At 39.1% G+C, this 25,372-nt stretch overlaps 1 protein-coding gene across 1 annotated transcript in view; it reads left to right on the forward strand.

The window, feature by feature from the left end:
- C3H6orf118 (chromosome 3 C6orf118 homolog) overlaps positions 1 to 20,673 on the forward strand; it is a 33,015-nt gene extending 12,342 nt beyond the window's left edge. The window contains exons 6-9 of the mRNA XM_062573051.1: positions 1,211 to 1,398; positions 4,857 to 4,918; positions 9,157 to 9,227; positions 20,594 to 20,673. Of these exons, the coding sequence (XP_062429035.1) occupies positions 1,211 to 1,398; positions 4,857 to 4,918; positions 9,157 to 9,227; positions 20,594 to 20,673 (401 nt within the window). The remainder of the gene's footprint in view (positions 1 to 1,210; positions 1,399 to 4,856; positions 4,919 to 9,156; positions 9,228 to 20,593) is intronic.
- The last annotated feature ends 4,699 nt before the right edge of the window (positions 20,674 to 25,372 follow it).

Consider the following 25,372-nt stretch of genomic DNA (forward strand, 5'->3'; position numbering starts at 1 on the left):
CCCAAGTCCCTCACACCTTTCCCCCTTCTCCTCTACAGCCCTGTCAAAGGCTGGGCACATGTCATTCCCCAGGGCAGAGTGAGCAGGAGGAAGGACAGCTTGGTGCAGACTGGCAGAGCAGCTTTGAGTGAGCTCACTCAAAAGCTGCAAAAAGCCAGAGAGATTTTAACACAGACAAGACCCTGGCTGGGCAGGAGGATGAGATGGCTGTGTAGGGTCTTGAAGGCTAGACATAGACCAGCTAAGAGAGGCTAAGCCACCCTGGCAGCTCCTCCTGCAGAGGAGGCACTGAGCTCTGAGCTCCTGCAGAGGAGGCAGCTCCCCAGGGAGCCTAGCCCAGGGCTTGCTCCCCGCCAGAGCTGTCAGCAGTGTGCACAGAGCCAGCACCTGCTGCTGCTGAGATAAATACCCTGCTCCATTTATCCTCATGGCATTTCAGACTGTTCCCCAAGGCCACTGCTCTGCCCTAGACCACATTTAGTGTTTATACCATCTGCTTGATCAACAGAGTGCTAGTGCAGGGGCGTGCTGAGGGAACAACAAACCTTACCATCATAGGCAGATTGCCCCCCCCCCCATTGGACATTCCAGCTTTGAGCTAGGATTACTGGTGGGAGGTTTGGGTGGTTTTTTTTGAAAAGGCAGGCAATCAATGTGAGATGGCTCTCACACACTTACCTTAAAATGTTATTTGTTTAAAGCTCATATGCTCACATTATTTTCTTGTTTTAATGTAGGTGAAAACAAAATTGGCCCAGAAAGTACTTCTTAAGTGCATTTTCTAGATTGTTAAGGGGGTATGGCATGTTTATTCTGCTCCTTACATGCTGTTACCAGTTCTCCATGCTGGCAGGGGAGGTAGCATGGATTTCCTCCTTGGCTGCGTTCTCATTGTATCCAGAGCTTGTCCATGTTTTTGAATGAAGTGCTTAAATTGTCTTGGTTGGGGTGACTGCAAAGATGGGTGGCACAGCTGGTGTGGGGCAGAGATCAGTCTGACTGAAATGAAATATGAGTAGAGTGAGTGTGAGCACCAGGTGACCTGGGTGCAATGTTGAGGGTGTCCTTGGTCTTTATTACGTGGCTTGGCTAACTCAAGCTTGTAGTTGGGTATGTCTACTGCAAGCACTGTGGACACAGCCATAGACACCAGGTAGTTTTCACTGGCAGCTCTGTCCTTGCAACCATGTGTGCATTTTTATACTTCCAGAAACCTGCGGTGACCATGAGACAAAAGAGGTAGTAGCAGAAACTCCCTCTGTTGCTGAACAGCTTGAATCAATGAGGTGTAAAGTTCTCAGCACATGGGAGGAAATGATGATACTGGAGACTGAGAAGAAAGAAAGAATGGCTTGTGCTGGGATGGTAGATATGACAAACACTTTCAGAGATGTAGAGGCAAGAAATCATTAATTCTAAACACTTTCTAGCAAGGTATCTTGAGAAGTGCTGATGTCTAGGTACTACCATCATGGGCTCTCTAGAGCTGAGATTGGCACTTAGCAGTCTATTTTATCCTCTGAGAACATAACAGGTATATCTAGCCCTGGCCATCCTCTGGCTCTAGTTACCACAGTGTCCAGGCTCTTACCCTGCAATAGAGTGCTTTGTAGTTGACCCTTACTGTAGATGGTGGTCTATGGACATAGGGGTTATTTCACCATTTGTGTCACAAGTTGGGAATTTTGTAGCCAAATAATTATTAAACAACTAGAGCAGCATATTTTTAACCTGTTGTGTTTCTCAGCTTGGAGGATGGTAATAATGTCCACCAATAGGTAGGATTTTCAAGTATCCCGAGTTGGCTAACTCATCCACCCTTGAAATCAGTGCTGAAATGCCTAATGACTTCAACAGGAACAGTGATAGTGTAGTGCTGATGACAGCACAGTGCTAGTAATCGCTGGAATCTCATTTCTAGGTGCTTAAATACCTGAATGTGACTGCAAATCTTTCATGTGGGGTATAAATGACCAGATATGTGAACACATTTCAGCCACATAAATGAAGGGTAGGTTTTAAGTCTAGACTGAAAACAAGAGGTCTGTGATGGATTGCTGAGCTCAAATTATTGATTTTTAATAGAAGAAAAAGAATACAAATATTAACATGCATATTTGTTACAGAGTAGTGCTATTACTTCTTTATTTTTTGTAGTACAGTAAGCACCATCATTTTTGCTTGAGCTTGCATTGTGACTGGTGCTGTACAAAGCAAACAGTGGGAGACAGGCCTGTTCTGAATACTGTACAATCCAAGGTACAGAACTTGCCGAGATTTTCTTATGTGCTAAAAATTGCATACTGAGAGTGGCCTATGTGAGGGCCATTTATACTATAAAAGTTAAACACTTGCAAATTTCTGCAGCAATGGCACATTCAGCATTAAAACCAGTATTCCTTTTCTACTGGCAGTTGTGCAGTTAGAAACAGTGCATGATCTCAATGAAGCCGCTTTTAACCCGTCCCTCCCTGTCATTGGTTACACTAGTAAGAGTTCCAGCTGTGTGAAGTGAGGAGGTAATTTCATGCGGCTAAATAGAAGCTAAAAGTACAGTCAGCATGAACAGGGAATAATGTGTCACTGTTAATGGTGGGCAAACAGCAGAATGTTTATGTAGAGATTGGTTTTGGATAAGCATCTGGAAGGTCAAACATTTCTCCAAACTTTCTGTCCTCTAAAGCAGAATTATAGCTGCTGACATGACATATAATCCATTTAATTATTTGCACTGAGAGTAAAACAGAGCAGCCAAAAAGTCACAGGAAAGCTGAGAAAAACTGCAAAAATTGCCCCAAATCTTTGTTTTTGTCTTTAACAGTTCAGGCATAAAGACTGCCATTGTGTTCCTGTATCATGCTTGGATGCCTTTAAATTGAAAGATATATTCAAAGTTGCTGTTTTGCCAGCCAGCTCTTTCAAATAACTCCTTGTGCTGCTACCTAAGAGCACAAGATAGGAGTCTGTCACTTGTTTCTAAAATAATCGGCAGGCCTCCAAGCATCAGTAGGGGGCTCGTGGAGAAGATAAACTCTTGATTAATTTAGACAAATGTACTTAGTATCAAAATATTAAAACAATGAATAATAGCAACTAGTCATGACACCTTCCCTTCTTTGTTGGCAAGCAGGCGATCTTAGGCTCTGTGCACCTTCAGTGTGTAAGGGGTGCTGCTGCAGCGACGTGAGAAATGTGTGTATGAAGTCTGGTCCTCTGAAAAACAGCTACTCTGAGAAGTTGCTCTTCTTGCTTTTTCAAAAAAAAAAAAAAAAAAAGCATTATGAGAATTCAGAAGGTCTTTAAATATAAATTTCTAATCCTATTGGGTACGGCTTTTGTTGTACTGGGCTTTGTTTTACTGTAATGAAAAAGAAGAGGCAGCAGATGGCAGTGTTGTATAGTTGTTGCCTCAGGAGACAGCCACATCAGGCAAGGGAGAGAAACCCCTGATACTCTGTAAGTAGCCAGGAGGGGAAGTGGAGAGGCCCCTTCAGACCACTGAAGGGTTAGCCCTCCAAGGATATTTTGGCTGAATGTCTGTGTAGGCTCACTGAGTTTTTATTACTATTGATAATAATAATTCATCATTTAAAACATCTCTCCTTTGAAAGAGCAAGCATATTATCATTTAAGACGAGCAAGCTAATTAAACTAGTGCTTTTCCATATTCTTTTAAAACATGATTTCATAATGCTGCATGAGTACAATGTGTACTTTCCCACACAGATTACATTTTTAAATAGATAAGTCAGTTTGATGCATTTGCTTTTGCTGAAATGTTTTATGACAATTTAACTGATCTATGATATTGCCTTTTCAGACTGAAATTATGAAAATCAATTCATCAAACATATTTCTTCAATACCAAATAAAAGTAAGTTATTTCTTTAGGCCCCAGTGTGATTCAGGCATAGTGCAAACTAATTTCTGCATGAGTTACTGTCACTAGGTCTAATCCCAAATAATTGGAAACCTTCTCTTTGGCTTCAGCAGGTTCCAGATTAGGCCTGCTGAGAACAGCTGGCTAGAAAGTAGAAAGGTAGTAGATACATATTCAGCTATTACTGAAGAGAGCTATCAGTGTGCTTTGATTTGAATATTTACATCAAAGCTGCAGAAGCTCCCATTTTCCAGCTGTAGTGAAGGCACTGGAATGAGGTAAGAGAGCCTATGGTAGATAGCTGCAACTTCTAAAATTCACAGAATAGCTCAGCAAGAAAAGCCTGGAAAGACTTCTGTAAAATAAATGGACTGACAGATGCCTGAAAAGAGAAGAAAAGTGAGTAATAGCTTGAATAAAACAATCTTTGGTTCAGATAATACTTCACTGAACACTCTGAAGCCTGATGCTCTCTCTGTTAGTAGCCAAAAGAGTAGGCTTTGTTTAGATGTTATTGAAATGTGAAACATAAAGCTAGTAGCACCCAGACAAAGTTTTGTCTAGCAGTTCACTCTAAAAACCAGGAATGGACATGTATACTGAAAGACAAAAATCAAATAATTTGTATAGAAATAATTGCTTTAACAAAAGCAATGCTATAAACACCCTTCCATGTTTATACATTAAGACTTGGATTTACTGTCTGTAGGGTTCTCCTCACGGTATGAGAGTTGGCAAGAAGTGAGGCGTTATGTCAGAATCAAAGACATGCATAACTTCTGATGTAGTATTAAATTAAAACTTGTATCACACAGGAACTACTTACTATAATTTCTGTCAAGGTTAATGAAGTAAAAATATTGGAGTATTTTAAATGCTGATCAGACACATCACCAATTAATATCACTGCAGATATTTTCTTAGCCACTGAAAGATATTTCAATATTTCTCTAAATATATGTATTTCTTTTTACAGGAACTTGAAGACAGTATCACAGAAACTTTAGATAAACTGCATATCACGCAGGAAAATCAAAAGTAAGTCTGTAATGTTCAAATATGTTATGCCATTATAGTTACACAGAAAGTGTTAGAGTGATGGAAACACGTGTTTTAATAACTTGTGAGACCACAGTTAGAAAGATTAGGTAATAATAGCAGCTGCATGTTGCTTGCATAGTGCATACAATAGCAGCCTGGAGTCATAATCAGAGACTATAGACTTGACTTCAGTACAGCCCAGTGTGTTAAACTAAGAAAAATTAACAGTGGGAATTACAGTTAGTGTTTGATTATCATCCCTGATTGCTTCAGTTACTTGTTAATACAGAACAGACACATTATGGCACTTGTGAAAACCTTTTAAGCTTTCCCACAGTGTCCTACCAATGTTTTCTCACACTTCACCTGGAGGAATTCTGCCCCTTGTCTGCCAGCAGGGCCAATTTTGGTATCTCTTTTGTAATGTATTTTTTTTTCCCCTATTGGAACTGGCTTGAGATTCCTAGGCTTGTTTCACATAATTTTTTTCTTCCTTTCTTTCTCTTTTTTTCTTTCCTTTTCCTTCTTGCTTTCTTTCTTTCTCTCTTTCTATTTCTTTTTCTGTAGGTTTACAGGGTCAATCGCAAGCAATTGAGTTAGCTTGCTTTAAGAAGCTAAAGTTAAACCATGTGGCTCTGGCCACCTATCAATAGTGAATTTATGTGTTGCTGTGGTGCTTGCAGTATTTAGCTCTATCCTAAGACTCTGTTTATTCATGTTATGTTTTTAACATTCAGAAGCCTTGGATGAGGAGTCATCCAAGGTAAAATAGCAAAGAAGAGATGATATCTCTGCTTAATCATTGACCATTAATGCCATGAAATGCACATACTCAGCTAGGTACAAGCTTCAACATATATAGTATACATGGTATCAGACTGGCATGAGTTTTAAGTGCTGCTCACAGGTTTGCTTTTCAGGCCTGCAATGCAGTTTTGCAAAAAGTGAGCAACCTTCAGCCATAACTAAAGCTCAAAATGAATTGAAAAACTAGATCTATAAAATAGCTGAAAAGTCTAGTTTATTGTTAGAATTTAAGGGAGTAAATTTATCCTTACAAGAAATCACTGCATCCAGGCAAATTAGGCAGGTCTAACTTCTTGCTTTACTGCATGCCTAATTTGTTGGTTTATATTTGCATGTGCAATGTAAATGTTTTCATTTATCAGTTGCAGGGAGATGTTGCGGCTTAGAAAAAGGCCTGAGCAATCCATGAAAAGCCTCGCTGACCTTCCTGTATTTTGGATCAACCTTTTTGTGTTTCAGACATTAGGCAGATATTATGGAGTTGTCTCCTGTTACCATAATACTATGCTATGTGAGTGGTTTCTGAGATTTAGATGTCAGGTCTTATTTTTTGTGCCATAGGCACAAAAACATCCGTTGTGTTTGAGTCTGAGTATGAGTCTGTGAGCTGTACACTTCCAGTGTTACAGTTATGAGATTGGTGGCAAAAATCCAAGACGATACTTACAGATGGAAAAGAAAATGATGCATGAATGTAGAAAAGAATGATTCTATTATCATCCTATTGCCAACACTTAGGGTTACAGGAGGTCTGTTTTGCTGACACAGCAGAATTTTTAACATTCAAATTGTGCTGGGAAAGTAAGAAAAAAAAAAGCCTAAATGTTTATTTCAAAAGTCTTGAATCTTAGCAATACAGAACCTTGAACTCAGATCTTATGAAGTATAAAGATTTTCAACTCACTTTTAACTTAAAACAGAACATGCTGGATTTAGGAGCTTGTGAGGTCTTAAAATTAAGGTTAAGCTTCAATTAATTTACTGTTTTGGATTCTTAATTAAGTTGGAATTGCAAACATAAGTTTACAAGTAGTCTCTGCACTCACAGCACTTTTGTTGTTGGAGGATGGCAGTTTGAGTTAGCTGTCAGTTCATGAGCTGCTACCTAATGATCTAAGCCCACTAATATATGATAATTTCATGAACATGGAAAGTGACCTGCTTTATGATATGAAGTTACTGTATATTACGTTATTAAAATTTTCTGAATGGATGCATTCATTAAGTGTAATGAGGGGAAGGGGAGGAATTGGAAGAGAACAACACTAGAGTAACGCATGAGATCTAAATAAAAAAAAATCTCCCCACAAACAACGTGGAAAGCGGTTATTACACAATAGCATATTTCTGGCCTCCTGTTTAAAGGCCAAATTGCAAGATTTGCTTTGCCAGAGATGAGCACTAGTAGATCTGGAGCTTATGGACAATTACAAAATTACATGCTCCCTAGGTGGAGAAAAGTAGAAATGTGATTTGTAGGCTGTGCAAGATTTAAAGCATTGGTCCTTACAGCAGGTGGAAATAAAACATGACTGTGATTTAGGGAGAAATTGTCACTGCCATATTAAGGGTCTGAAGGATTTAAGGTGCAGTTGCATAGACAGTTGCTTAGAAAATACAGGGCAGTGCATTAGCCTACTTTTTGGTATTTGTTTTTGAAAGGTAGGACAGCAGTTTAAACTGGAAGGGCAATGGGACTTCACAGACAAAAATCAATGCCATTTCACAGAGAAAGCTTGGAAACAAATGGAATGCAATTCTGTCCAAAGGGATAAGGAGAATTATTTTGTGAAAAGTAAAAATTTGGCAACATTATTAAAACAGAACAATCAGTCAGTCAAAAGGTTATTATAAATAAAACATTGAGGTAATTAGTAGTAGATATAGTTGAATACAAGGTTAATTAGTCTCATTTGTATGATGTTAATTATTAAAAATAATTAGCCCTGAGATATTTAAGGAAGTGTTCTCACTAAATGTTTTAAAAAATGTAACAGAAAGACTCTAACATTTTGCTTCCAGCAAAACGTATGTATAAACCTTTTAAAGATGCACACTGCTGTCAGATATTTGCATAATAAGTTGCTTTATAAAATAGATGTCCAAAATTCTGCCCTCCTAATGTTACGAATCATATTTCTAGAGCTGACATTATTCCCTTTCTCCAGGACAGATCAGGGAGACCAAAACAGCAATAGTAGCATGAGATTTCTGAATCAAAATCTATCTTGAGGCATAATAGTAGTAGGGTATCTAATTGTCTGAAGTCAAAACTGTATCATCCCTTGCCCTTAATGCACATAAGATAATTTAGATGACATTTAATTAGAGGCAAAGCATAGATTAATCCTTACTTAATATCTACAGCAGAAGCTTTCCCCAGGTGCTCAGAAATTGTCCAGTGAATTGGGGGCAAATATTGAGCCTGTGACTATAGCTAAATAAAATGTTTGCAGCAAGCAATTTACTCAGCCAAATTTCTTCTTTCATTCTGCTGCAGGAACATGATTTCTTCAGGCTGAGCAGCTATTCAATGAAAAACCTTTTATTTTTAGTGCTCATTTGCTAAATTAAAAATACTCAAAATACAAAAGCTCAAATACAATTGGACAGCTGTAAATTGATAGATTAGGTCACGTAGTTTTATTTGTTTTCCTAGTGGCATGGTTGTGCCCATACCTCTAGTTCAAATAATGAAGTTCCTTTTGGATTTAGCTTTCCATTATCATTTGTATTAGTCAACTGTCTCGCTCAGGTCTTTGTGGACAGTGACCAGAATACAGCTACAAAATTAGATGAAACACTTTCATTTTAATATGAGTAAATATTTATAAGGAAAAAAGCCCATCCATTTATTGTCAAGTCTTAATGGCACTGCTTGATCCATGCCCAGGTCATTGTAGGAAGGGTAGGCAACAGGAAAGCAAACTGTGCTGTGCATACAATGATGCCCACACTTAGCATTACAAAATGATATGGACTAGTGCTGTAAATATAAACCATCTTTATTTTCAGAAAATAATGCCAGGTCTAGAAAATATCTCTCTTGGTATTAGAAACACTTGGAGGAGAAGAGCATATCTTTATGTTCCAGAGCTGCTGCATCTAATTGAGAAGAGCATGCAGGGGAATGGTAGCAAAAAGGATTTCCTCAGCTCGTTGCCTAGATCTCTTCCAACAAATTTCAGACATCTGAGGTAGCAAGATGTTACTGAGGATGAATCATCCTCTGGTGACAAATCTTTCTGTCTCTATAAGCAACCTCAAGTGCCTGAAGTTAGCTGCACTCAGTCTTAGTTACTTTTGTGTGGCTCATAACAGAAAGACTCTCTGACACCACCTGTGCTTGCACCCAGGTGTTGGCTGTCACTGATTTAAGTCTCATTTTCTGCCCACTGATTGTGTTTCTGTATATTGTGCTTTTTTAGGAAGGTATGGGAATTGATAGAGGAGTTCTTTTCACTTGAAGAAGAAGAAGTTTCTGAGAATCCAGAGGAAAGTAAGAGCAATGAAATGTAGGAAGGTTAATACCCTCTTCTTCAAATGTACTTTTAACATCTTGAAATTGTGCAAATGGAACCCAGTGTTGAAAAACTACTGTTGGATCCTAGAATCAAATATTAAAATTCAACTTCAAAATCAGAAATGTGATTCCATTTTTGCATACATTATTGTGAATAGCTACACTGTCTACATAAAGAAATATTTCCTTATACTATTTTTAGAAAATGTCTTGTGCTAGTAACTTTTATTAAATAGCTGTGTTTTTCTGTGGGCACTGCTCTCATTTAGTAATGGACCCTTTATTTATGGAAGCATCAGTGAGTATTAATTAAACTCCCAGGATGGAGCACACAACTGGAAGTTATTTAAGTAAATTGAAGCTGCCTCTTTGAAATAAGATTCAAATCACTTTGTGAACATTCTCAGTTGCTAGTCTTGAGTCAGGCCTTGAACTATGCTGGAACACTGTGGAATATAAATATTTCTTTTAGGAGCCTTTTCATGGTCCCCACTTTTTGGCTTTTATCTTATGAAATCTAAGCCACATTTAAATCAAGTGGCAGCATCTGTCTGATTTTGCAGAGAGCCTGAAAAGACAGATGAGAGAAAACTTTTGACTGAAAGAGATGTTGTTGTGCATGCCAGCAATAAAGTTCTGCTATGAGGTTTGTTTCTGTTTACCACTATGAGAGAATGTGAAGAAAAAGCAGGAAGGAGAAGGATTATACCAACTACATGGCTATATCTGTGCTAAAGGAATATCATACTTTGGCTCATGCACAGATGAAGCTGGGCACAATGGACTCATGTTTCTTCCAATTTAGTAAGTTATCAGATGAGAGGGGGCCATTGGCACATTCACACTTGGTAGCAAGCAAGACAAGTCCAGAGCTCCTGAAGTGACTAATGCATATATCTGAATTAACTGGGAGGAAAAAGGCTCATAAATTGTATATCTCAATCTGACCAAGGTACATAGTCTACTGCTGACAGATCACAGAATCACAGAATGGTTAAGGTTGGAAGGCACCTCTGGAGAGCACCTAGTCCAACCCCCCTGCTCAAGCAGGTTCACCTAAAGCATGTTAGACAGGATTGCATCCAGGAGGGTTTTGAATATCTCCAGAGAAGAAGACTTCATAACCTCCCTGTGCAACCCGTTCTAGTGCTCTATCGCCCTCACAGTGAAGAAGTTTTTCCTTATATTCAGGTGGAACTTCCTGTGTTTCAGTTTGTGCCCATTGCCTCTTGTCCTGTCGCTTGGCATCACTGAAAAGAATCTGGCCCTATCCTCTTGACAGCCTTCCTGAAGGTATTTATAGACATTGATAAGAGCCCCTCTTAGTCTTCTCTTCTCCAGGCAGCCTGGAAGAACATCCTTTAAAAAAAAGAAAAAAAAATATCACCCTTTTCAAAAAATAGGATCTTGAGGTTCCTTCATTTGTTTGGCAAAATTGAAAGGCTATTTAAGTTTTTTTAAATCTTTTTTTTTTAAATATTGTTTGTCTTCAAATTTAATGAATAGGCTGGCACCGTAGCAGGTGGTTAAAAAAAAGGAGTGGGCAAGATGTCAAGTTGAAGAAGTTATGGCATGGAGCTGACTTGTTAGGTTTTTGCCTGTTAGGTGTAGCTACATAAAAACTTGTAGGTGCCAGAAGCAAAAAAACCTTCTTCCTCTCCCCTCCATCTGGCTCAAGCTGCTCTCTGTGCCTGCAGACCCACAAAGTCTGTATTTGGCAATGCCTGAGGCTTTGCAACAGTTCAGCAACTTAGTCACATTGGGCTCCCACAGGATCCACCAACAAGACATTATTATCCCCTTTTTACATACAAACATCCTAGAGCACGATTCCAGCTTGCCCTAAAAATTTTCCTCTCTCTTGAGGAAAAGTACAAGCAGGGGCAGTTAGGAGAATACTACCCTCAAATTGTCTCCAGCTTCCAATAATAGCAGTTTTCTCCAGCTTCTAGCCACAGCTCAGGCACTTTCTAAGCCAAAGGTGTAACTCTGTAATTAGTAGCACAGGATGGTTTTCTTCTATGAATTTGTCTTTTGAATTTGTTTTTCATTAGTTTTGCTTTCTGAACCATCTGAACTCTTAGCATCCACATCCGTGCTATGTGACAGAGTTCATGTAATATGTGATTGATCTATGAAGCAAACACCAATTTTCTCTTTGAATCTGCCGTCTTCCAAACATGCTAGAGAGCAGAAGGAATCCAGGCTCTACAGATTTTAAGCTGAAAAAGCCAAGATGAAAAAGGAAAACAGAAAGGTAGTGGTATTATCGTCATGTTTTGCTGCCCAGGGCTCAATTTGGCTGTGGAAATGTGCCACAGGATGACATTGGTGCCAAGAAGTGAGTAGGGATCAGATTTTCTAAGGGAAACAAGAGTAGCCAGAATTATAGCAGACACTGTTTAAAACAGAAAAAAAGAGTTGGAAGAAAGCCAGAATCCCTTGGTAATATCTAATCTATAGAGTAGGAAGGAAAGTGTGCATAGCAGCATATGGGGCTGCTCACTGCTGGAGTGCTGGAGATGGCATTCTGTGGAAAATGCTTTCTGAATTTGGGCCTGTGATGACATTTCCTATATCCTGTTTTAGAGGCAGGAAATCGAGAGCTGCCATGATTGCCCAGGAATGTACTCTACCAGAACAAAGCAAGAAGCCAAAGCTACAAAACCACAAATTCCAAATTTATTTTTTTTTCTTTCTTTCTTTTTTCTTTCTTTCTTTCTTTCTTTCTTTTTTTTTCTTTTTTTTTTTCTTTTTTTTTTTTTTTTGAGAGAGGAGGTGCAGTTTTGGAACCTTTCTGATTGTTTCAGTGAAATCAGGGCAGGGGAAAGGGTGGGAAGGCGATTTGAACTTTCTTCCTGGGAGAATGTATACATTCATTTTACAAAACAAAACAGCCATTAAACTAAGTCTGATCTATATTTATGTATGAGTAGGTATTGGAATTCTGTGAACTAGAATGTGGTTTTTGAACTCACTAATTATTACTACAGATTTTTAATATTTCTCTCCTTGTAACCCTCACTTTATTTTTATTGCATTTATGAAATAAATATAGGAGCTCCCAGAAGGTGAATGTAATATTATTTTGTGCTCACCTTTCATCAGGGACTCTGCCAGAAGTTTGCAAACATCAATTAAGTTTCACCATGCTGCCACATGGGAAATAACTTTTCTTACACCCATGTTGCAGATGGATAAACAAACAGGAACTAAATAGCTTGGCCAGGATCATGTAGCAAATTGGGAATAGAGTTCTTGCACTGTCTCCCAGTCCCTTACTTGGTGCTAACCAGTAAGCATGCTGCCATGTAGTTTATTTACATTTTGAAACTGTTTTTTATGAACAGAGTTGCCAGTTCTTCTGAATCATCAAAAACTTGCCAACATTTTATTGTAATAAAGTGTTCACTTACTCAGACTGGTATTTATAGCTAATGCTTATCCTCACCTTTGGCTGCTTCTAACATTTGTGTATGGTGTAGCACAGGATGCTAGCAAGCAAAGTACAAATGTTTTTTTGTGGTTCCTATTAAGGCATGTTCCCACTGACAACAGTAGCTTTTGGATCAGTTCCTCAGTCTCCCTCTAGTGCCTCAATTAGTTTTGTTCTTCCTTGCACAATATCCTTTCAGTTTTCTAATATTTTTATGGTGGTGGTTTATAAGGCATGCTAATGAGGAGCTGTTCTTTCTCTTGTAGATTCGTATTCACTCATTCACTCAGGCTGGACTGATTACCAACTCTTTTTTTTTTTTTTTTATTTGCCATCATAACCTTCTGCCCCCCCTTCCTGCCCCTCTCCCCTTCTCCTCCCCTCCACCCCGGCCCATTTTGTGTGTATCCACTTTTAGCCTAGGAATGATAACTGTGGGTGGAAATGAAAACCTTCTGGTTGTTTTCATTACTCCCTCTCCATTTCATGATGTGGCAGCACCGGGTAATTAAAACTTGGCCATGGATGTTCCTTAAAGGTCATCTCAGTCTTCTTTTATGCATGATATTGATTATGAAGGTAGAAGGACCACTGTTCCTGTAGTCACTCTGTGACACTGAAGGATTTCTTTTTTCCATGTGAAAAACAGGTCATTATTGTTATACTGATGGAAATTCCTGGAATTATTTCTCGCAGCGGCAAGGTTGGGCCAAAGAAAACTTGGTTGGTATTAATGTCCTGATGACTTCCAAATTTTAGGGACATTCTCTCAGGAGAAAGCCATCCTTATGAACACAAGAGCTTTAGAAATGCCAACTGGTTCTCTCTCACTTTGGCACTGAAACAGACAATCATTAGAACAGATGGGTAGCTACACTAAGACAATTTTCTTTGTCATAACCAACATTATTATTAAAAAATATGTTACATTATACTTCAAATATTGGTTTAGGGAGCAGTTAGCTGAAGTCCATTATTACCCTGAAGAGACTGATTACTGTTAAGTCTGGTCCCAGGTAAAATCCAGTCATGTGATGGGTCTATTAATCCCATCAGGGTGACTGAAGAAGTATGGTTAACAAGTTACCTGTGCATAAAGCAATATGTGAAGAAGATGCATATAAGCATTTGAACCTGCCCAGACAGGCCTTTTGCCTCCCAAGGGCTAGCTTTTTCTCCCAAGGCAGCAGCCTGTTCAGGCATTAGTTAAGTGCCACAGCATCTACTAGCTGACTGCTGACCCTTTGGGCAAGTGATAATCACACTAACCATGCTCAGAGGACACTACAGTTTCCAAAGCAGAACGAAACAGCAAGGGGAGTAGGAAATCAAAGGACATCTTTGAAGGAAGAACTGACAGGCAAAAAGAAGATTTGAGAAAGATGATTTTGGTGGGAGGAGAGGAGAGAAGCAGAGAGGGAAGAATTCCAAATTAAATCCTCTTCTGTTTAAAAATCCTATTTCCTTGGACTGTGCTAAGCAACTAGATGCTTGGACTTGAGCTTTGAAGGTGTAACTGTGGGTCAGCTGCATCTTGAAGGTTCATATGAACCTTTAGAGCTGAGTGAAGCAGAAGGCTTCCCTTTCATCTTTTATTAAAATTTTCTATAAATTTTGATACTCTGTTATCACTTTAGCTTTGGTCAATAAATAGGTTTTTTTTACATTTAACTTAATTTGGCTTGTGTTCAGTTTGATTTCATGGTTCTGACAAATGCCAAGATAAATTACTTCTTCCTAGTAAGGATCCTTAAGTGTGGCTGCCTAACTTTTTTTTTGAGCAAATCCATTGCTCTAAGTTTCTAAAGGGAATCTCACCACCTGCACAGGTATTTTACAAGCTGTTTTACAAAATTGAATGGGTGATATTTACTCCCTTCCCTGAAAAAAAGATTATAAGTCTTCTTGGAAAACATAAGACAAGATTCTCATGATGTCAGATAGGATGAGCTGAGGAAGGAATTTTTGATAAAGGTAACAATGGAAGGATGAATAATCTGAAGTGGAGGATATTAAATGAAACATCAGAAGACGAAAGACACTGCTCTGATGCATGCTGCAAAAAGACAGATAATCTGTTCCAGACCTGGAAGCAGCTTAGCAAAAGAGAGGCTGAAGCCAAGTGTTAGATATTAAGGAACTAAGGTAGAAAGCCATCTGTGTTCCAAAGCAGAACTTTTGCAGTAACCACAGACGATACAATCCCTGCAGAACTCAACGTCATCTAGGACAGGAACACTTAGTAAATCCCATATATTCTAGCCTTAATGATAAGACTTACCTTAAGACCTTTTTCTTTACCTTAATGACAAGTCTTCACCTTAATGGTAAGTCAAGGAACTGACTTAAAGCTGCCTTGGAACATGGACCTGGCACTTTCCTTTCCTACTGTGCTTATGGTATTGATAGTAGTATTTATAGAACGCATGCTATTTTAGGATACCAACTTGTTGCAAAATGGAAACTTGAGGCTTTTCTTCTTCTTCATGTGCTTGTACCTCTCATAAAGTATCTTTTATTAGGTCCCCTATTGTGATTAATCCCCATGTGATTAATGTTTTCTATTAGTGCAGCCTCCAGGTCTTGGTAGAAGTTTCCATAGGCCCCTAAAATAGAACATTACTCTCATTAGGTCCAAGAAGAGCAGGCCTCTTAATTAGATTCAAAGAAGTACTGTTGGAGCTTTTGTTAAACGGAGATAATTCTGTTTAATAGCAAAATTGTCTTTTTCGTCTCAGATGTATTGTTCTTCTGCACTCTGAAAATCAATTGTAAGTGCCATTTGAATATTATTTTTTCCTGATTCTACTCATAAAATGAGAAGTTATATTTAAAAGAAAATTGATCTTTAAAGCTAACGTTATTTGCATAATGATGATACAGCCTCATATGGTTACTTCTTTCTTCCCCCGTTCTATTCTGACATATCAAACTGTCCTTAGCCAGTAAGGCTCAAACTCATACGATTTTTTAATCAAAATAGTGAGTTAGGTGCCTGAGTCATAGAAATACAGAGCTGGAAGAGGGCTCATGATACTTGATGGAATCCCACCACCTGAACTGAATCCAATGTTTATCTAACCTGTTCTTACAATCTTCAGTGAAATACATTCTCACAGTTCATAGCTTACTTGATCATGTGTTTCACCTGCCTGGTGAGTTTTCTAAAATGCAACTGCAAGTTTTCTTAGCAGCCCATTTTTTCCTTGCTCTCTTTGAAAGGGGAATTGCCTTTTAGCTAGGTTTCCATCGCACTTTGGTGGAGAGAAGGAGAGTGTGTCCTTCACTAAAATGAGACAACATTTAAATCATAAAAAGCCTCAAGGCTTCTCAGTAGTCACTAGAAAACAAAAGCAACAGTAGCCAGTTTCCCTTAAACAAAATCAAAACTTTTTCAGTGGCAAAACTCTCACTGCAATGCCAGTAATGCTAGGATTTCATTCTTAAGTTTAGTATCTTGGGCCAAATGATGCGGAGAGAAGACTTCAGTTATTGCCCAATTGTGCGTTATATCAGGTAAACATGGAGGAATGTGAAGGACATCTGCTTCCAAAGGGATGAAGCCTACAGTTCTGATACCCAACACCGTTTCAAGCCAACAGTCCAACTCTGCAAACAGCTCTCCCTTCTCACACCAACAGGGGGACTACATACAGGCTCTTTTAAATAACAGTGCCTGCTCCTGCTGGGGCTTGTAAATAATTGAGTGTGGGAACTGCAAACCAACAGCAAGGAAAATATCTGGTGCATAGCTCCATGGGTAGTCTTTTAGGACTGATACAACCTGCTTCCACCAGAGAGAGCTTTGGAGTGAGAAAAACTTTTGTTGGCAGTCGTCGTTAGAAAAGGGAGACAGTCTTTCTCTGAAGACTTATTCTGTAGGACTTTCGACTCATATCCATTTTGTATCCATCCAGGAAGGATATTTCTTTTCCCTTTCTTGTTAGGTATTTCTTATCTTCATACAATGCCATGGATATTTTCCTTCAGTTCTGCAGTTACTTTCTCTTGAGATGTTTTTGATTCATATATCTCAGGAAACCTGTTTCCCACTCAGGGGAAGTCAAGTAAACTTTCAAGATGGCAAATTACCATCAATGGGTAAAAATTCTTATTCTTCTCAACTGCTTTAGTGAAAAAGAGCAACTCAACCCCGTAGATCTTCTGTCCTGTGATAGGGACTTACTGTATTAAAATGAGACTCTAGCACCATATTGTCCCCAAAAGAGCAAATAATTCTGTATTGTTATTGCCAGGAACAGGACATTTATCTCAAGTCATTACAAATCTAAACAGGACATGCAATCAAAGCATGGCATGCATTTCTTTCATGTTGCTTTTCTAGTCGGTTAAACCATTACCCAAAGAGACTAAATTATTTAACTTAGAACAATTAGTTTATTCAATCTCTTATATTACAAAAAAAAAAAAAAAAAAAAAAAAAAAAAAAAAAAACGCAAGAAGTGGATGGTAGTAAGATATTGGAACTAGCAGCTGATCTTATTAAGGGGAGAAAACCCAACAACAAATATATAATGAAATTAGTCAGAGATAACTAAGTAAATTTAAAACAGAACTCATAAAGCTGCTTGCATATGCAGTGAAAACCTAAGTATTAAGTTACCAAGTATTTGACAATGTGAACAAAGTGATACACTTGTTAATATATACGTCTTAAGCATTTCCCTATGTGTTGAGGATAAGATTTTAACATGGCCTCTGTTTAACTGGTTTCTAACGAGGCATTGTATCTCTATCATTTGGGTTTTCTGAAAACTGAACTGTATGAGCGTGAATTTCAAGCTTGCCTGCTTATAAAGAGTATTATTGAGATTTCCATGTGATTTCTCTTTTCAACTTGCTGCTTAGGATCTTATCTTGTGAATCTTGGAAGACCTTTACAATATAACCTCTTCTAACAAGCGTTTATGCAATATTGTCCCCCACTTTGCCAAAAATTTATCTTTGATTGCCAAAATCTAGTTATTTCTGCACTACATTTTTCAAATCTACCACCTCTTCCACTGGCTAAGAAAGCCAATGCTATTTCCTGCTTAAGAAATTTGATGTCTCCGCGGAATCATCTGGCTCATTAAGAGAACTTTGAAGTGTCAAAAATCTCTGTCATCCTATCTGTTCACTTGTCTTCTTAAAGCCTAGCATTTTGGGCCAACAGCTTGAGAAAGCAGGACTAGGAAATACTGCACCATACTCTTCAGGATCCTGTAGAATAGAGCCAGCTCAAGACATTGTGACACCAGGATGACATTTGGCATTTAGGAGAAGCTAGTTTCAGGCCCTCAGGTGGGTCAGCAGAGCATTGGCACAGTGCCAGCAAGCTGGCTGGGGGAGGAGTTAGTGTTATTTTAGGAAACGTTGGGTAGCGGGAAGGAGGGAGTATTAGGAAAGTGTAGATAGAAATCATTGATTTTCATGGGACTTTTGAGGGCTGTGACTTGAGTCTCTTTTCCTCTCTTCTCCTAGCTTGTCTGTCTCCTTTCCTCCCCTCTCCAACTCTTTGAGGTTTAAACTGTTCACTCTACAGACCCCTCCTGATACCCACAGACCATGGCCATCTCCACACTTGCTCCTTCACACTTCCAGCAGCAGTGCTGCTTACTCTCTTGCTGGGCCCTGTTGCAGGGGTTGTGCTGATTGCCTGATACCCTGCCTGACCGCTTGCACTACTTGGGACCCCACTGGGCCCCAGGACTGGTCCTACATCACCAGACTTGCCATCAGAGAAGCTGCAGCTGTGTCTGATAAAAGGGCACTGGTATCTGGGGAAGATGGTAACATAAATAAAGGGCTGTGCAATCCCCTTCAGTGTTTCCTAGTATTATGTATGCCTAGCATGTATTTAAGGTTGTAATGATGCTTTCTTTCAAAGTAGGTCTAGCAGGCATGTTCTTTCTATAAGACAGACTTGAACTGGAGAACAACTTTGTTCTGGAGGTATGCTAATCCCACAAAAGTATAATGAGGAAAATGTGCAGTTGTCAAGAGCAAGATGTGCTAATGAGGGTGTCTGTGGCTTGCTGAAAGATGAAGCTATGTGAATCCAAGGTAGAAAGCTGCTTTTCTGGGGAGATGTAGGCTTTTATATAGAACAGGTATACTTGCATGCTGCACTGGTTCAGAAAGAGTTGTCATGCACAACCCTCTCTCTCCTATTTCTCATAAGAGAAGATAGGAGACAAATTCACATCTAAATTGGGATCCAAAAATGTTCTGAAGTCTTTATGAGCTAGTTTTAATTAGAGATGTTACAAAGGAAACAGAGTCAGGAAGAACCTTTTTCTTTTTTCTTTTTCTTTCTTTTTTTTTTTTTTTTTTTTTTTTTTTTTTTAAGCCAAACAGAGGCACAGTGTGCTTCTGTTTGTGTAAAGGGAAGAAGGGTGGCAGCAAGTGAAGTAAGTAGAGCGGTAAAGAAGCCTCTTGGCCAGGGATGGCACAGGCTGCTTACAAAAAGCAGACGAACCTGTTTTCTCTCCTTGGGATCTGTGTTTAAGCACACATTTTGCTTTGGTGGGTTCCTGTGAACCTTCCTAGTAAGGATGTATGGGGAAGGTGGAGCAGCAGCTTATGTGCTTATGTTGGGGTTCAAAACCACCTGGGCTGAATCTTATCTCTGTTCTGGTGTTCTGCAAGGGTATGAGTTTCATGAAGAGATGTTTCCCATGTATCATCTTTTCGTTTTGTTTTTAAAAAAAACGTAAACTCCTAGGATCTTTTGATTGTGTGTGTGCAGTAAAGCTCCTTTACCGACCACAATGTATTACTTTTGGCCTGTTTACAGTGTTGCTGGAGGTAGCATTTGAAAGGATTTGTGTGTGTGCCTTCCTTGTTTGGTCTGGTTTACAGGCTTGTTTGGTTTTGTCTTCTGTGATGAGCTGTTTGTGTCTTCCGGCAGCTGCTGCAGGGCTCTGTAGGCAACCATGCGACTCCCTGCGGGCTGCCAGGCAGCCCAGAGCCCCCTGGGGGAGATCTGCTCTGTGGGATAGAGAAGAGCAGGTAGAGATTTTGTAATAAGCCTTTCAAGGTGAAGTGATGAATAGCACCGAGCAGAACCAGAGCTTTGGCAGGAATAACCTCTTTTTCAAAGTTATTGTGTGGCCTAGGGCCTGTGAGTGCCCCTGATCTCAGTGTCTCACCTGGAGGAACATTCAGGAGGGCTCTCGCGGGAGAAGGGTTGGTGCTGAGGGTTAGTCTTCTGTCAGTGTGCGCTTGGGGGAGGGGGGCTGTATTAGGGAATTCCTGACTGCTGCTACCACAAAGGCAATGGCAATTTTGGGAAGCCATGACTGTACCATTTGTTTGCCTAACAATTAGAAATTTAAAGGTTAGTTTATGATGATGGAGCAAAATCTTTGCATATGTACTACTGCTAACACTACTGCTGGATGGAAAAGTGCAGATGTTGTTTTATTCACTGCTTTTTACAATTTTTATGTTAAGACCTGGTTTCTGTACCATGCAGGTATGCACTAAGTGTGATGCTACCACCTGTATCTGTTTCTCCACATCATTTCAATGTGAAAACAAAGGTGTTTTGGTGGACTGTCTTCATCAGTGTCACAGGTAGTTCTGTCTTCGCAGTCAGTCTTGCTAAATGTTGCTTTTTGTTAATATTCCTTAGGTGAGGTGAGGAAACTAATATAGTTTCTTTTTGAATCTCAGGTCTCTGCTCTGAGTAAGGTATTTGGGACCCCTAACTCTCTTCTCCCTCACAGGTGAATGCCCTAGGTTTTTGTATATTCTACTCTAATTGCTCTCAGTCTTTCTTTTTCAGAGCTATTCCACTCATTGTGTAATACTGACATATTTTGGGGTATAAAGGCTGGAACCCAAAATTCCCAGCTGAGTGTCCCAGTGATAAGTTCCTTTTTTCCTCTTCCTATTTCAGTATCTCAGTCAAAGAGGAGCAGCACCAACAGGAGCAAGGAAGAGCCCACCTGCCTGGCTGCAGTGATCTGGGCGCTGTAGCCCTGCCCAGCCAAGGAGGACACGGGGCCTGCGGCTTCCTTGCCTCAGCCTGTAGCTGCCAAGCTACTGTTAGCCACAAAGTAGGTGCTTCTGCACATGTTTCCAGGCGTATGCCTGTTAAGTTGTGATGTGTTTCTCAGGAGGAGTAGGTCTGACAATTTTTTTGAACACCTGTGGGCCCTAGACAGCCCGAAAGCTGCCACACGGCCTGGTTGTATGGTCAGCTTGCCCAGTAGCGCAGTTCATGTTTTTCCCCCAACCTAGAGAAGGTGTCCCAGGTACCAAAGTGGGTTACTGAGAATTTTTGGTTACTTTTATATATGCAGGCATGGCACTTTCGGCATTCAGGTGCAGTTTGGTATTTCCCTAAGGTTGTAGCTTGGTGCAGCTGTAATATGTGTTGTTAGGAAAAGAAATTTCAGCAAAACAGCTAAAATTTTTAGAATACAGCTTGTATTTCTTTATTTATAGTGTTGTGTGTACTAAGAAAGGAGGAAGAAAAATAAAAGGAAAGACACGTTAAAATAGAATTTGGATAATAGCTATGTGATGAAATACACTTCAAAAGTTTTTTTAGAAAACTCTAAGGCCCAACAGGATCCCTTTAGATTATTTTGTTTATCATTCTGTGTATTCTAGACTATTGATCTAGGTTGATCTTAGCAGCTTGGGTTAAGATGAACTGTTTCAGTCCTCAGAACACTCAAATGACGCAGACCTAGGCAGGAGCTATCAAGATGCTTCATCCCAAGATCACTTTGATATAATGAGGTTGCTTAGTACCATGTGGACGTAACTAATTCAGTAGATAATTTCTATCTCTGTACAACTCGAAGTAGAAAAAGGCCATGTTCCCTGCTGACCTTGCCTTTATGTGGAGGTGTTACCATTGCCATTTCACTCTTTTTTATTTTACACCAAAACAGACTTGAGAACATGTATATCATCAGCTATGGAATTGCTACTATAATAGTTTCTGAACTGCTCTAGCTGAATTAACAAGGACATGTCTATCTGTGCTGTAAGAAAGTGGATTTTTCTGTAAGCATTCCCCTGTTGCTTCAGATTTCTTACCTATGAAAGTTGTGTATTATAGTAGTATGAAGTTTGATATTGTGAAGTAGGCTGATTAGCGCTGTCAGGAGACTAAAAACATGGGTAAATTTCTGTATATTTATCTGAAGTTTGTGCGTGCACAGGGGAAATGGTTATTAAACCACATACTACCATTTTTAAGTATGCAAAATAATTTATTAGCTTTATTTTGAGGGGGGGGAGGGGTTGTTTTACCATAATTCTGTGCAGATTTGAAAACACCTTACATAGTTTGAAAAATATCACACTGTTTTCTTAACAAATGCTGCTATTTGCTGCAAAGTCACAGTATATTTGAGTATGAAGTACTGGCAGCACATTTGTGTCATCCTGGGACAACTGCTGGGAGAACTTCTAAGACTGAGAAGTCTAAGCAGCCAACCATCATCCATAATTGCAGACTTTCTTTATTAACCTCCGTGACCAGAGTTCTGCTGGATGTGGAATAAGACACATTAATATTTTACTGAGAAATAATAAAAATGCATTCCCCAAACAGAAGCTTTACATGCTGTCTTACGCATGGGCTCTGTGAAATAGAGGAATAGAAAGATCAGTGTTCTGGAAACTACTAGCCACAGAAAGACAATAAACCAATAGTTGAAAAGGACAGTCAGAAAAAGGCAATTAGTTTAACAACTTGCCTAAATCTGTGTAAGAAAGTTTAAGTAAAATAATCACTCTCTCTGTCCTTGAACTTTTGCTGACTTCCGCCAGAACTGAAGCCTGGAACTAGGAGGAAATTGTTTAGTTGCAGTAACTTTCATTAACTTCTATTTTAACTGATTGCAATTCTTGTATTGTATAGATGGCTGAACAAAACATGCTGTTATGTCTAGAGATATGCAAAGTATTTGCATATGAAACTAGTCAAAACTCTGTTTCTGGCATTTTGAAAATAGGCCTCCAATGCAGTTAATTAGAATAAACATCCATGCCACCCAATACTAAATTGTATGATGAGGCCACAGAGCAGTGGGGGAAAGGAAAATGATAGTGTTATAACCATGAGAGGTAATACAGGCACAGATGTTTTGACTGAGTATTAACTTAATTGAGGGTAATGTTCATTCATCTGGAGAGGACTACAGTACACCCAGAACTGATGCTGATATTTTAAGTCAGACTTCAGTGGTGTCCAAGTACTATGCTAACACTCTGGATTAGGATGATTTTTTTTTCACTTTTAAAGTTTTTTAGCTGACCTTTAACCCAGTTCTGAGTTCTGAGTTCTGAGTGAAGCTAAATCATTTCTTCCTTCCCCCCCCCCCAATGTTGTTACAAAATCCAAGAGTGTTCTCTAGGAGAGACTAATTTTATTTTGTGTGTATGTGCATTAGAGCTAAGTAAATGTTTTCTTTTGTGTCTAAACTCTTCTATTGGAAAATTGTTTTTGGCTCTGTTACATTTTGTGTGTGTGAAGAGTGCCTTCTCTCAGGAGAAAACTTTAAACTTTAACTGCAAAAAACCAAAATACTTCCCAAAATGTGTGTTGTCAGCTGAGATGTTCTATTTGGCTTTTCAGTGATGGTGTACCAGCAAGCTGTAATTTTGTTTTTCATTCAATTAGTCTCCAGTATGGACCTTCCCAACAGAAGTAGGATCCCACAATTGATGAAGTTCAGAAACTACTTAAGCCTGAAAATGGTGGGACATTCTTTGAAATGAGGCAGTCTGGCCAAGAAGCCCAGTATATCTGCTGAGAGTAACCCCTAAGGCACTTAATTAGAACTCCCAGCAGGCAACATCTGCATACAATCTATTTCATTTTTGGTGCACACTTGAAATTCCAGCTTTCTGATAGCCTTTTTTTCCTTCCCTTGGTAAAAGTCTATTCTCTAGTGTATATGTAATCACACCCCACGGTTTCCATTAAAAACTTAGAAATTTCCCATATAATAATGTCATTGTGGTACTCCCATCAATTCTAGCATAAATAAAAATGTCAGAATTGTAATGGCAATCACTCGTGTGTGCATGCATGCTTTAGCAACCTAAAGGCAAATAACATATGCCTTTCGATGTCATTGAAGTAAGTAGCATGTAGTGGAATTAGACTAGCCCTTGAGTGGCAACACTGCATGATTCATTCAGTTGTTAGTTTACAGGTATTATGGGAAAAAAACTCCATAGGCAGAACAATTACTAAATAGTAATTTGACTGTTTTACTCCAGACCATCAGGTTTATTGTAATGTACACAAGTCATGACACCTTTTCTTAAAAAAAACTTCTTTCCTGATAATACTTGCTGTTGACATGGGAGTGAGCACAGTTAAAATCCTTTTCTGCTCTTCCCCCCACATCAATTTTTGAACTTGATGGGAATTTTTAACATTGAAAATGCAAGTCAAAGAAGTTAATGTTTCAAAGCCCAAAACGAAAAGAATGACTAAGTAGCAGTAATTTCGTTGTCTCCATTTCATGTTAGGAGTTGCACAGCCTGCTACTAAAGGTCCCAAAACCCAGTTTCATACTGGTTGCAACTAATCACACTCATATAGTTAGTTATTGTCAATGAAGAAAGGAGAGATTAGAGCGGTCACTTAAGGAGAAAGAACACAAAACCTGAAAGGGAATGAAATGTGCTTGATGTTAAGTCCCTAAGGGAAGGGAAGAAATACAGGAATTTTATTTACTACTTACTACCACATGGAGAGACAGATAGAAATGAGGATGACTGAACATATTTTTAAACAATAAATGAAATACAATAATGGAGCAAGGAGACCCTGACAGAAGATACGTGAAAGGATCCTTTGCAGTTCCTATAAGCGGTTTCTAAGGGACAGAAAAGTTGAGTTAAATGGAAGCAGCATACTATTCAGCATGTAAAAACTTGAAAACTTAGAAAAACTTGAATAGTCACTGAAGATCTGCATGCCCAATGCTAGGAATGATCAGGGTGTTGGAGAAATGTGTTCATTTATGCACTCAGGTTTTTTTTTTGTTGTTGTTGTTGTTGTTTGTGCAGAGGAAAAATTCTCTCTGGCAAGTTCAGTAGGTGACCAGCACTGCACTGGCATTGCAGATACTCGTAACGTATACCTAAATAAAGCACTGAGCAGGGCTAATTGTCTATCTCCTTCCTCACATGAATAGTCCATTTGGTTTTTATTAGGTTTATCCACATAACAGACTTGAGGACTTAGGGTTTTCACTGGTTAAAGTGAAGCAGAAAACTCCCCTTCCAATACTTGTGTGCATGTATCTGGAAAAACAAGTTAAGTGCAAGTACAGGAAAGTGATACTTCATTTTAACACCTGCTGAAATACCTGTTTCTTTTCCCAGGTGCTTGATATCTTTAGGAATGATTCCATAAAGTGCTGTGCCATAGCTAAGATTTGGAAACTCTAGAGAAATACTTTTTTTTTTTTTTTTTTTTTTTGTCTTTGTGACATTCTTTCTTTGGTGCAGATAGCCAGTAGTGGGGGTGACATGTGAGGCTTTGGAAGGGTCCCAGGACTCAGTGTCTGCTGTGGCCTGCACTCACCACCCCATCTAGGTGAAGCCATGGTTCCTTGCAGTCCTTGCAGGATGTCACGTGGTTGCTGAAAATAGGGGGTATTATGTTATTTTTCCCCACATATAACATGCAATTACA

Source organism: Rhea pennata, chromosome 3, assembly GCF_028389875.1.
Source record: "Rhea pennata isolate bPtePen1 chromosome 3, bPtePen1.pri, whole genome shotgun sequence".
In the NCBI taxonomy this organism is placed as follows: domain Eukaryota; kingdom Metazoa; phylum Chordata; class Aves; order Rheiformes; family Rheidae; genus Rhea; species Rhea pennata.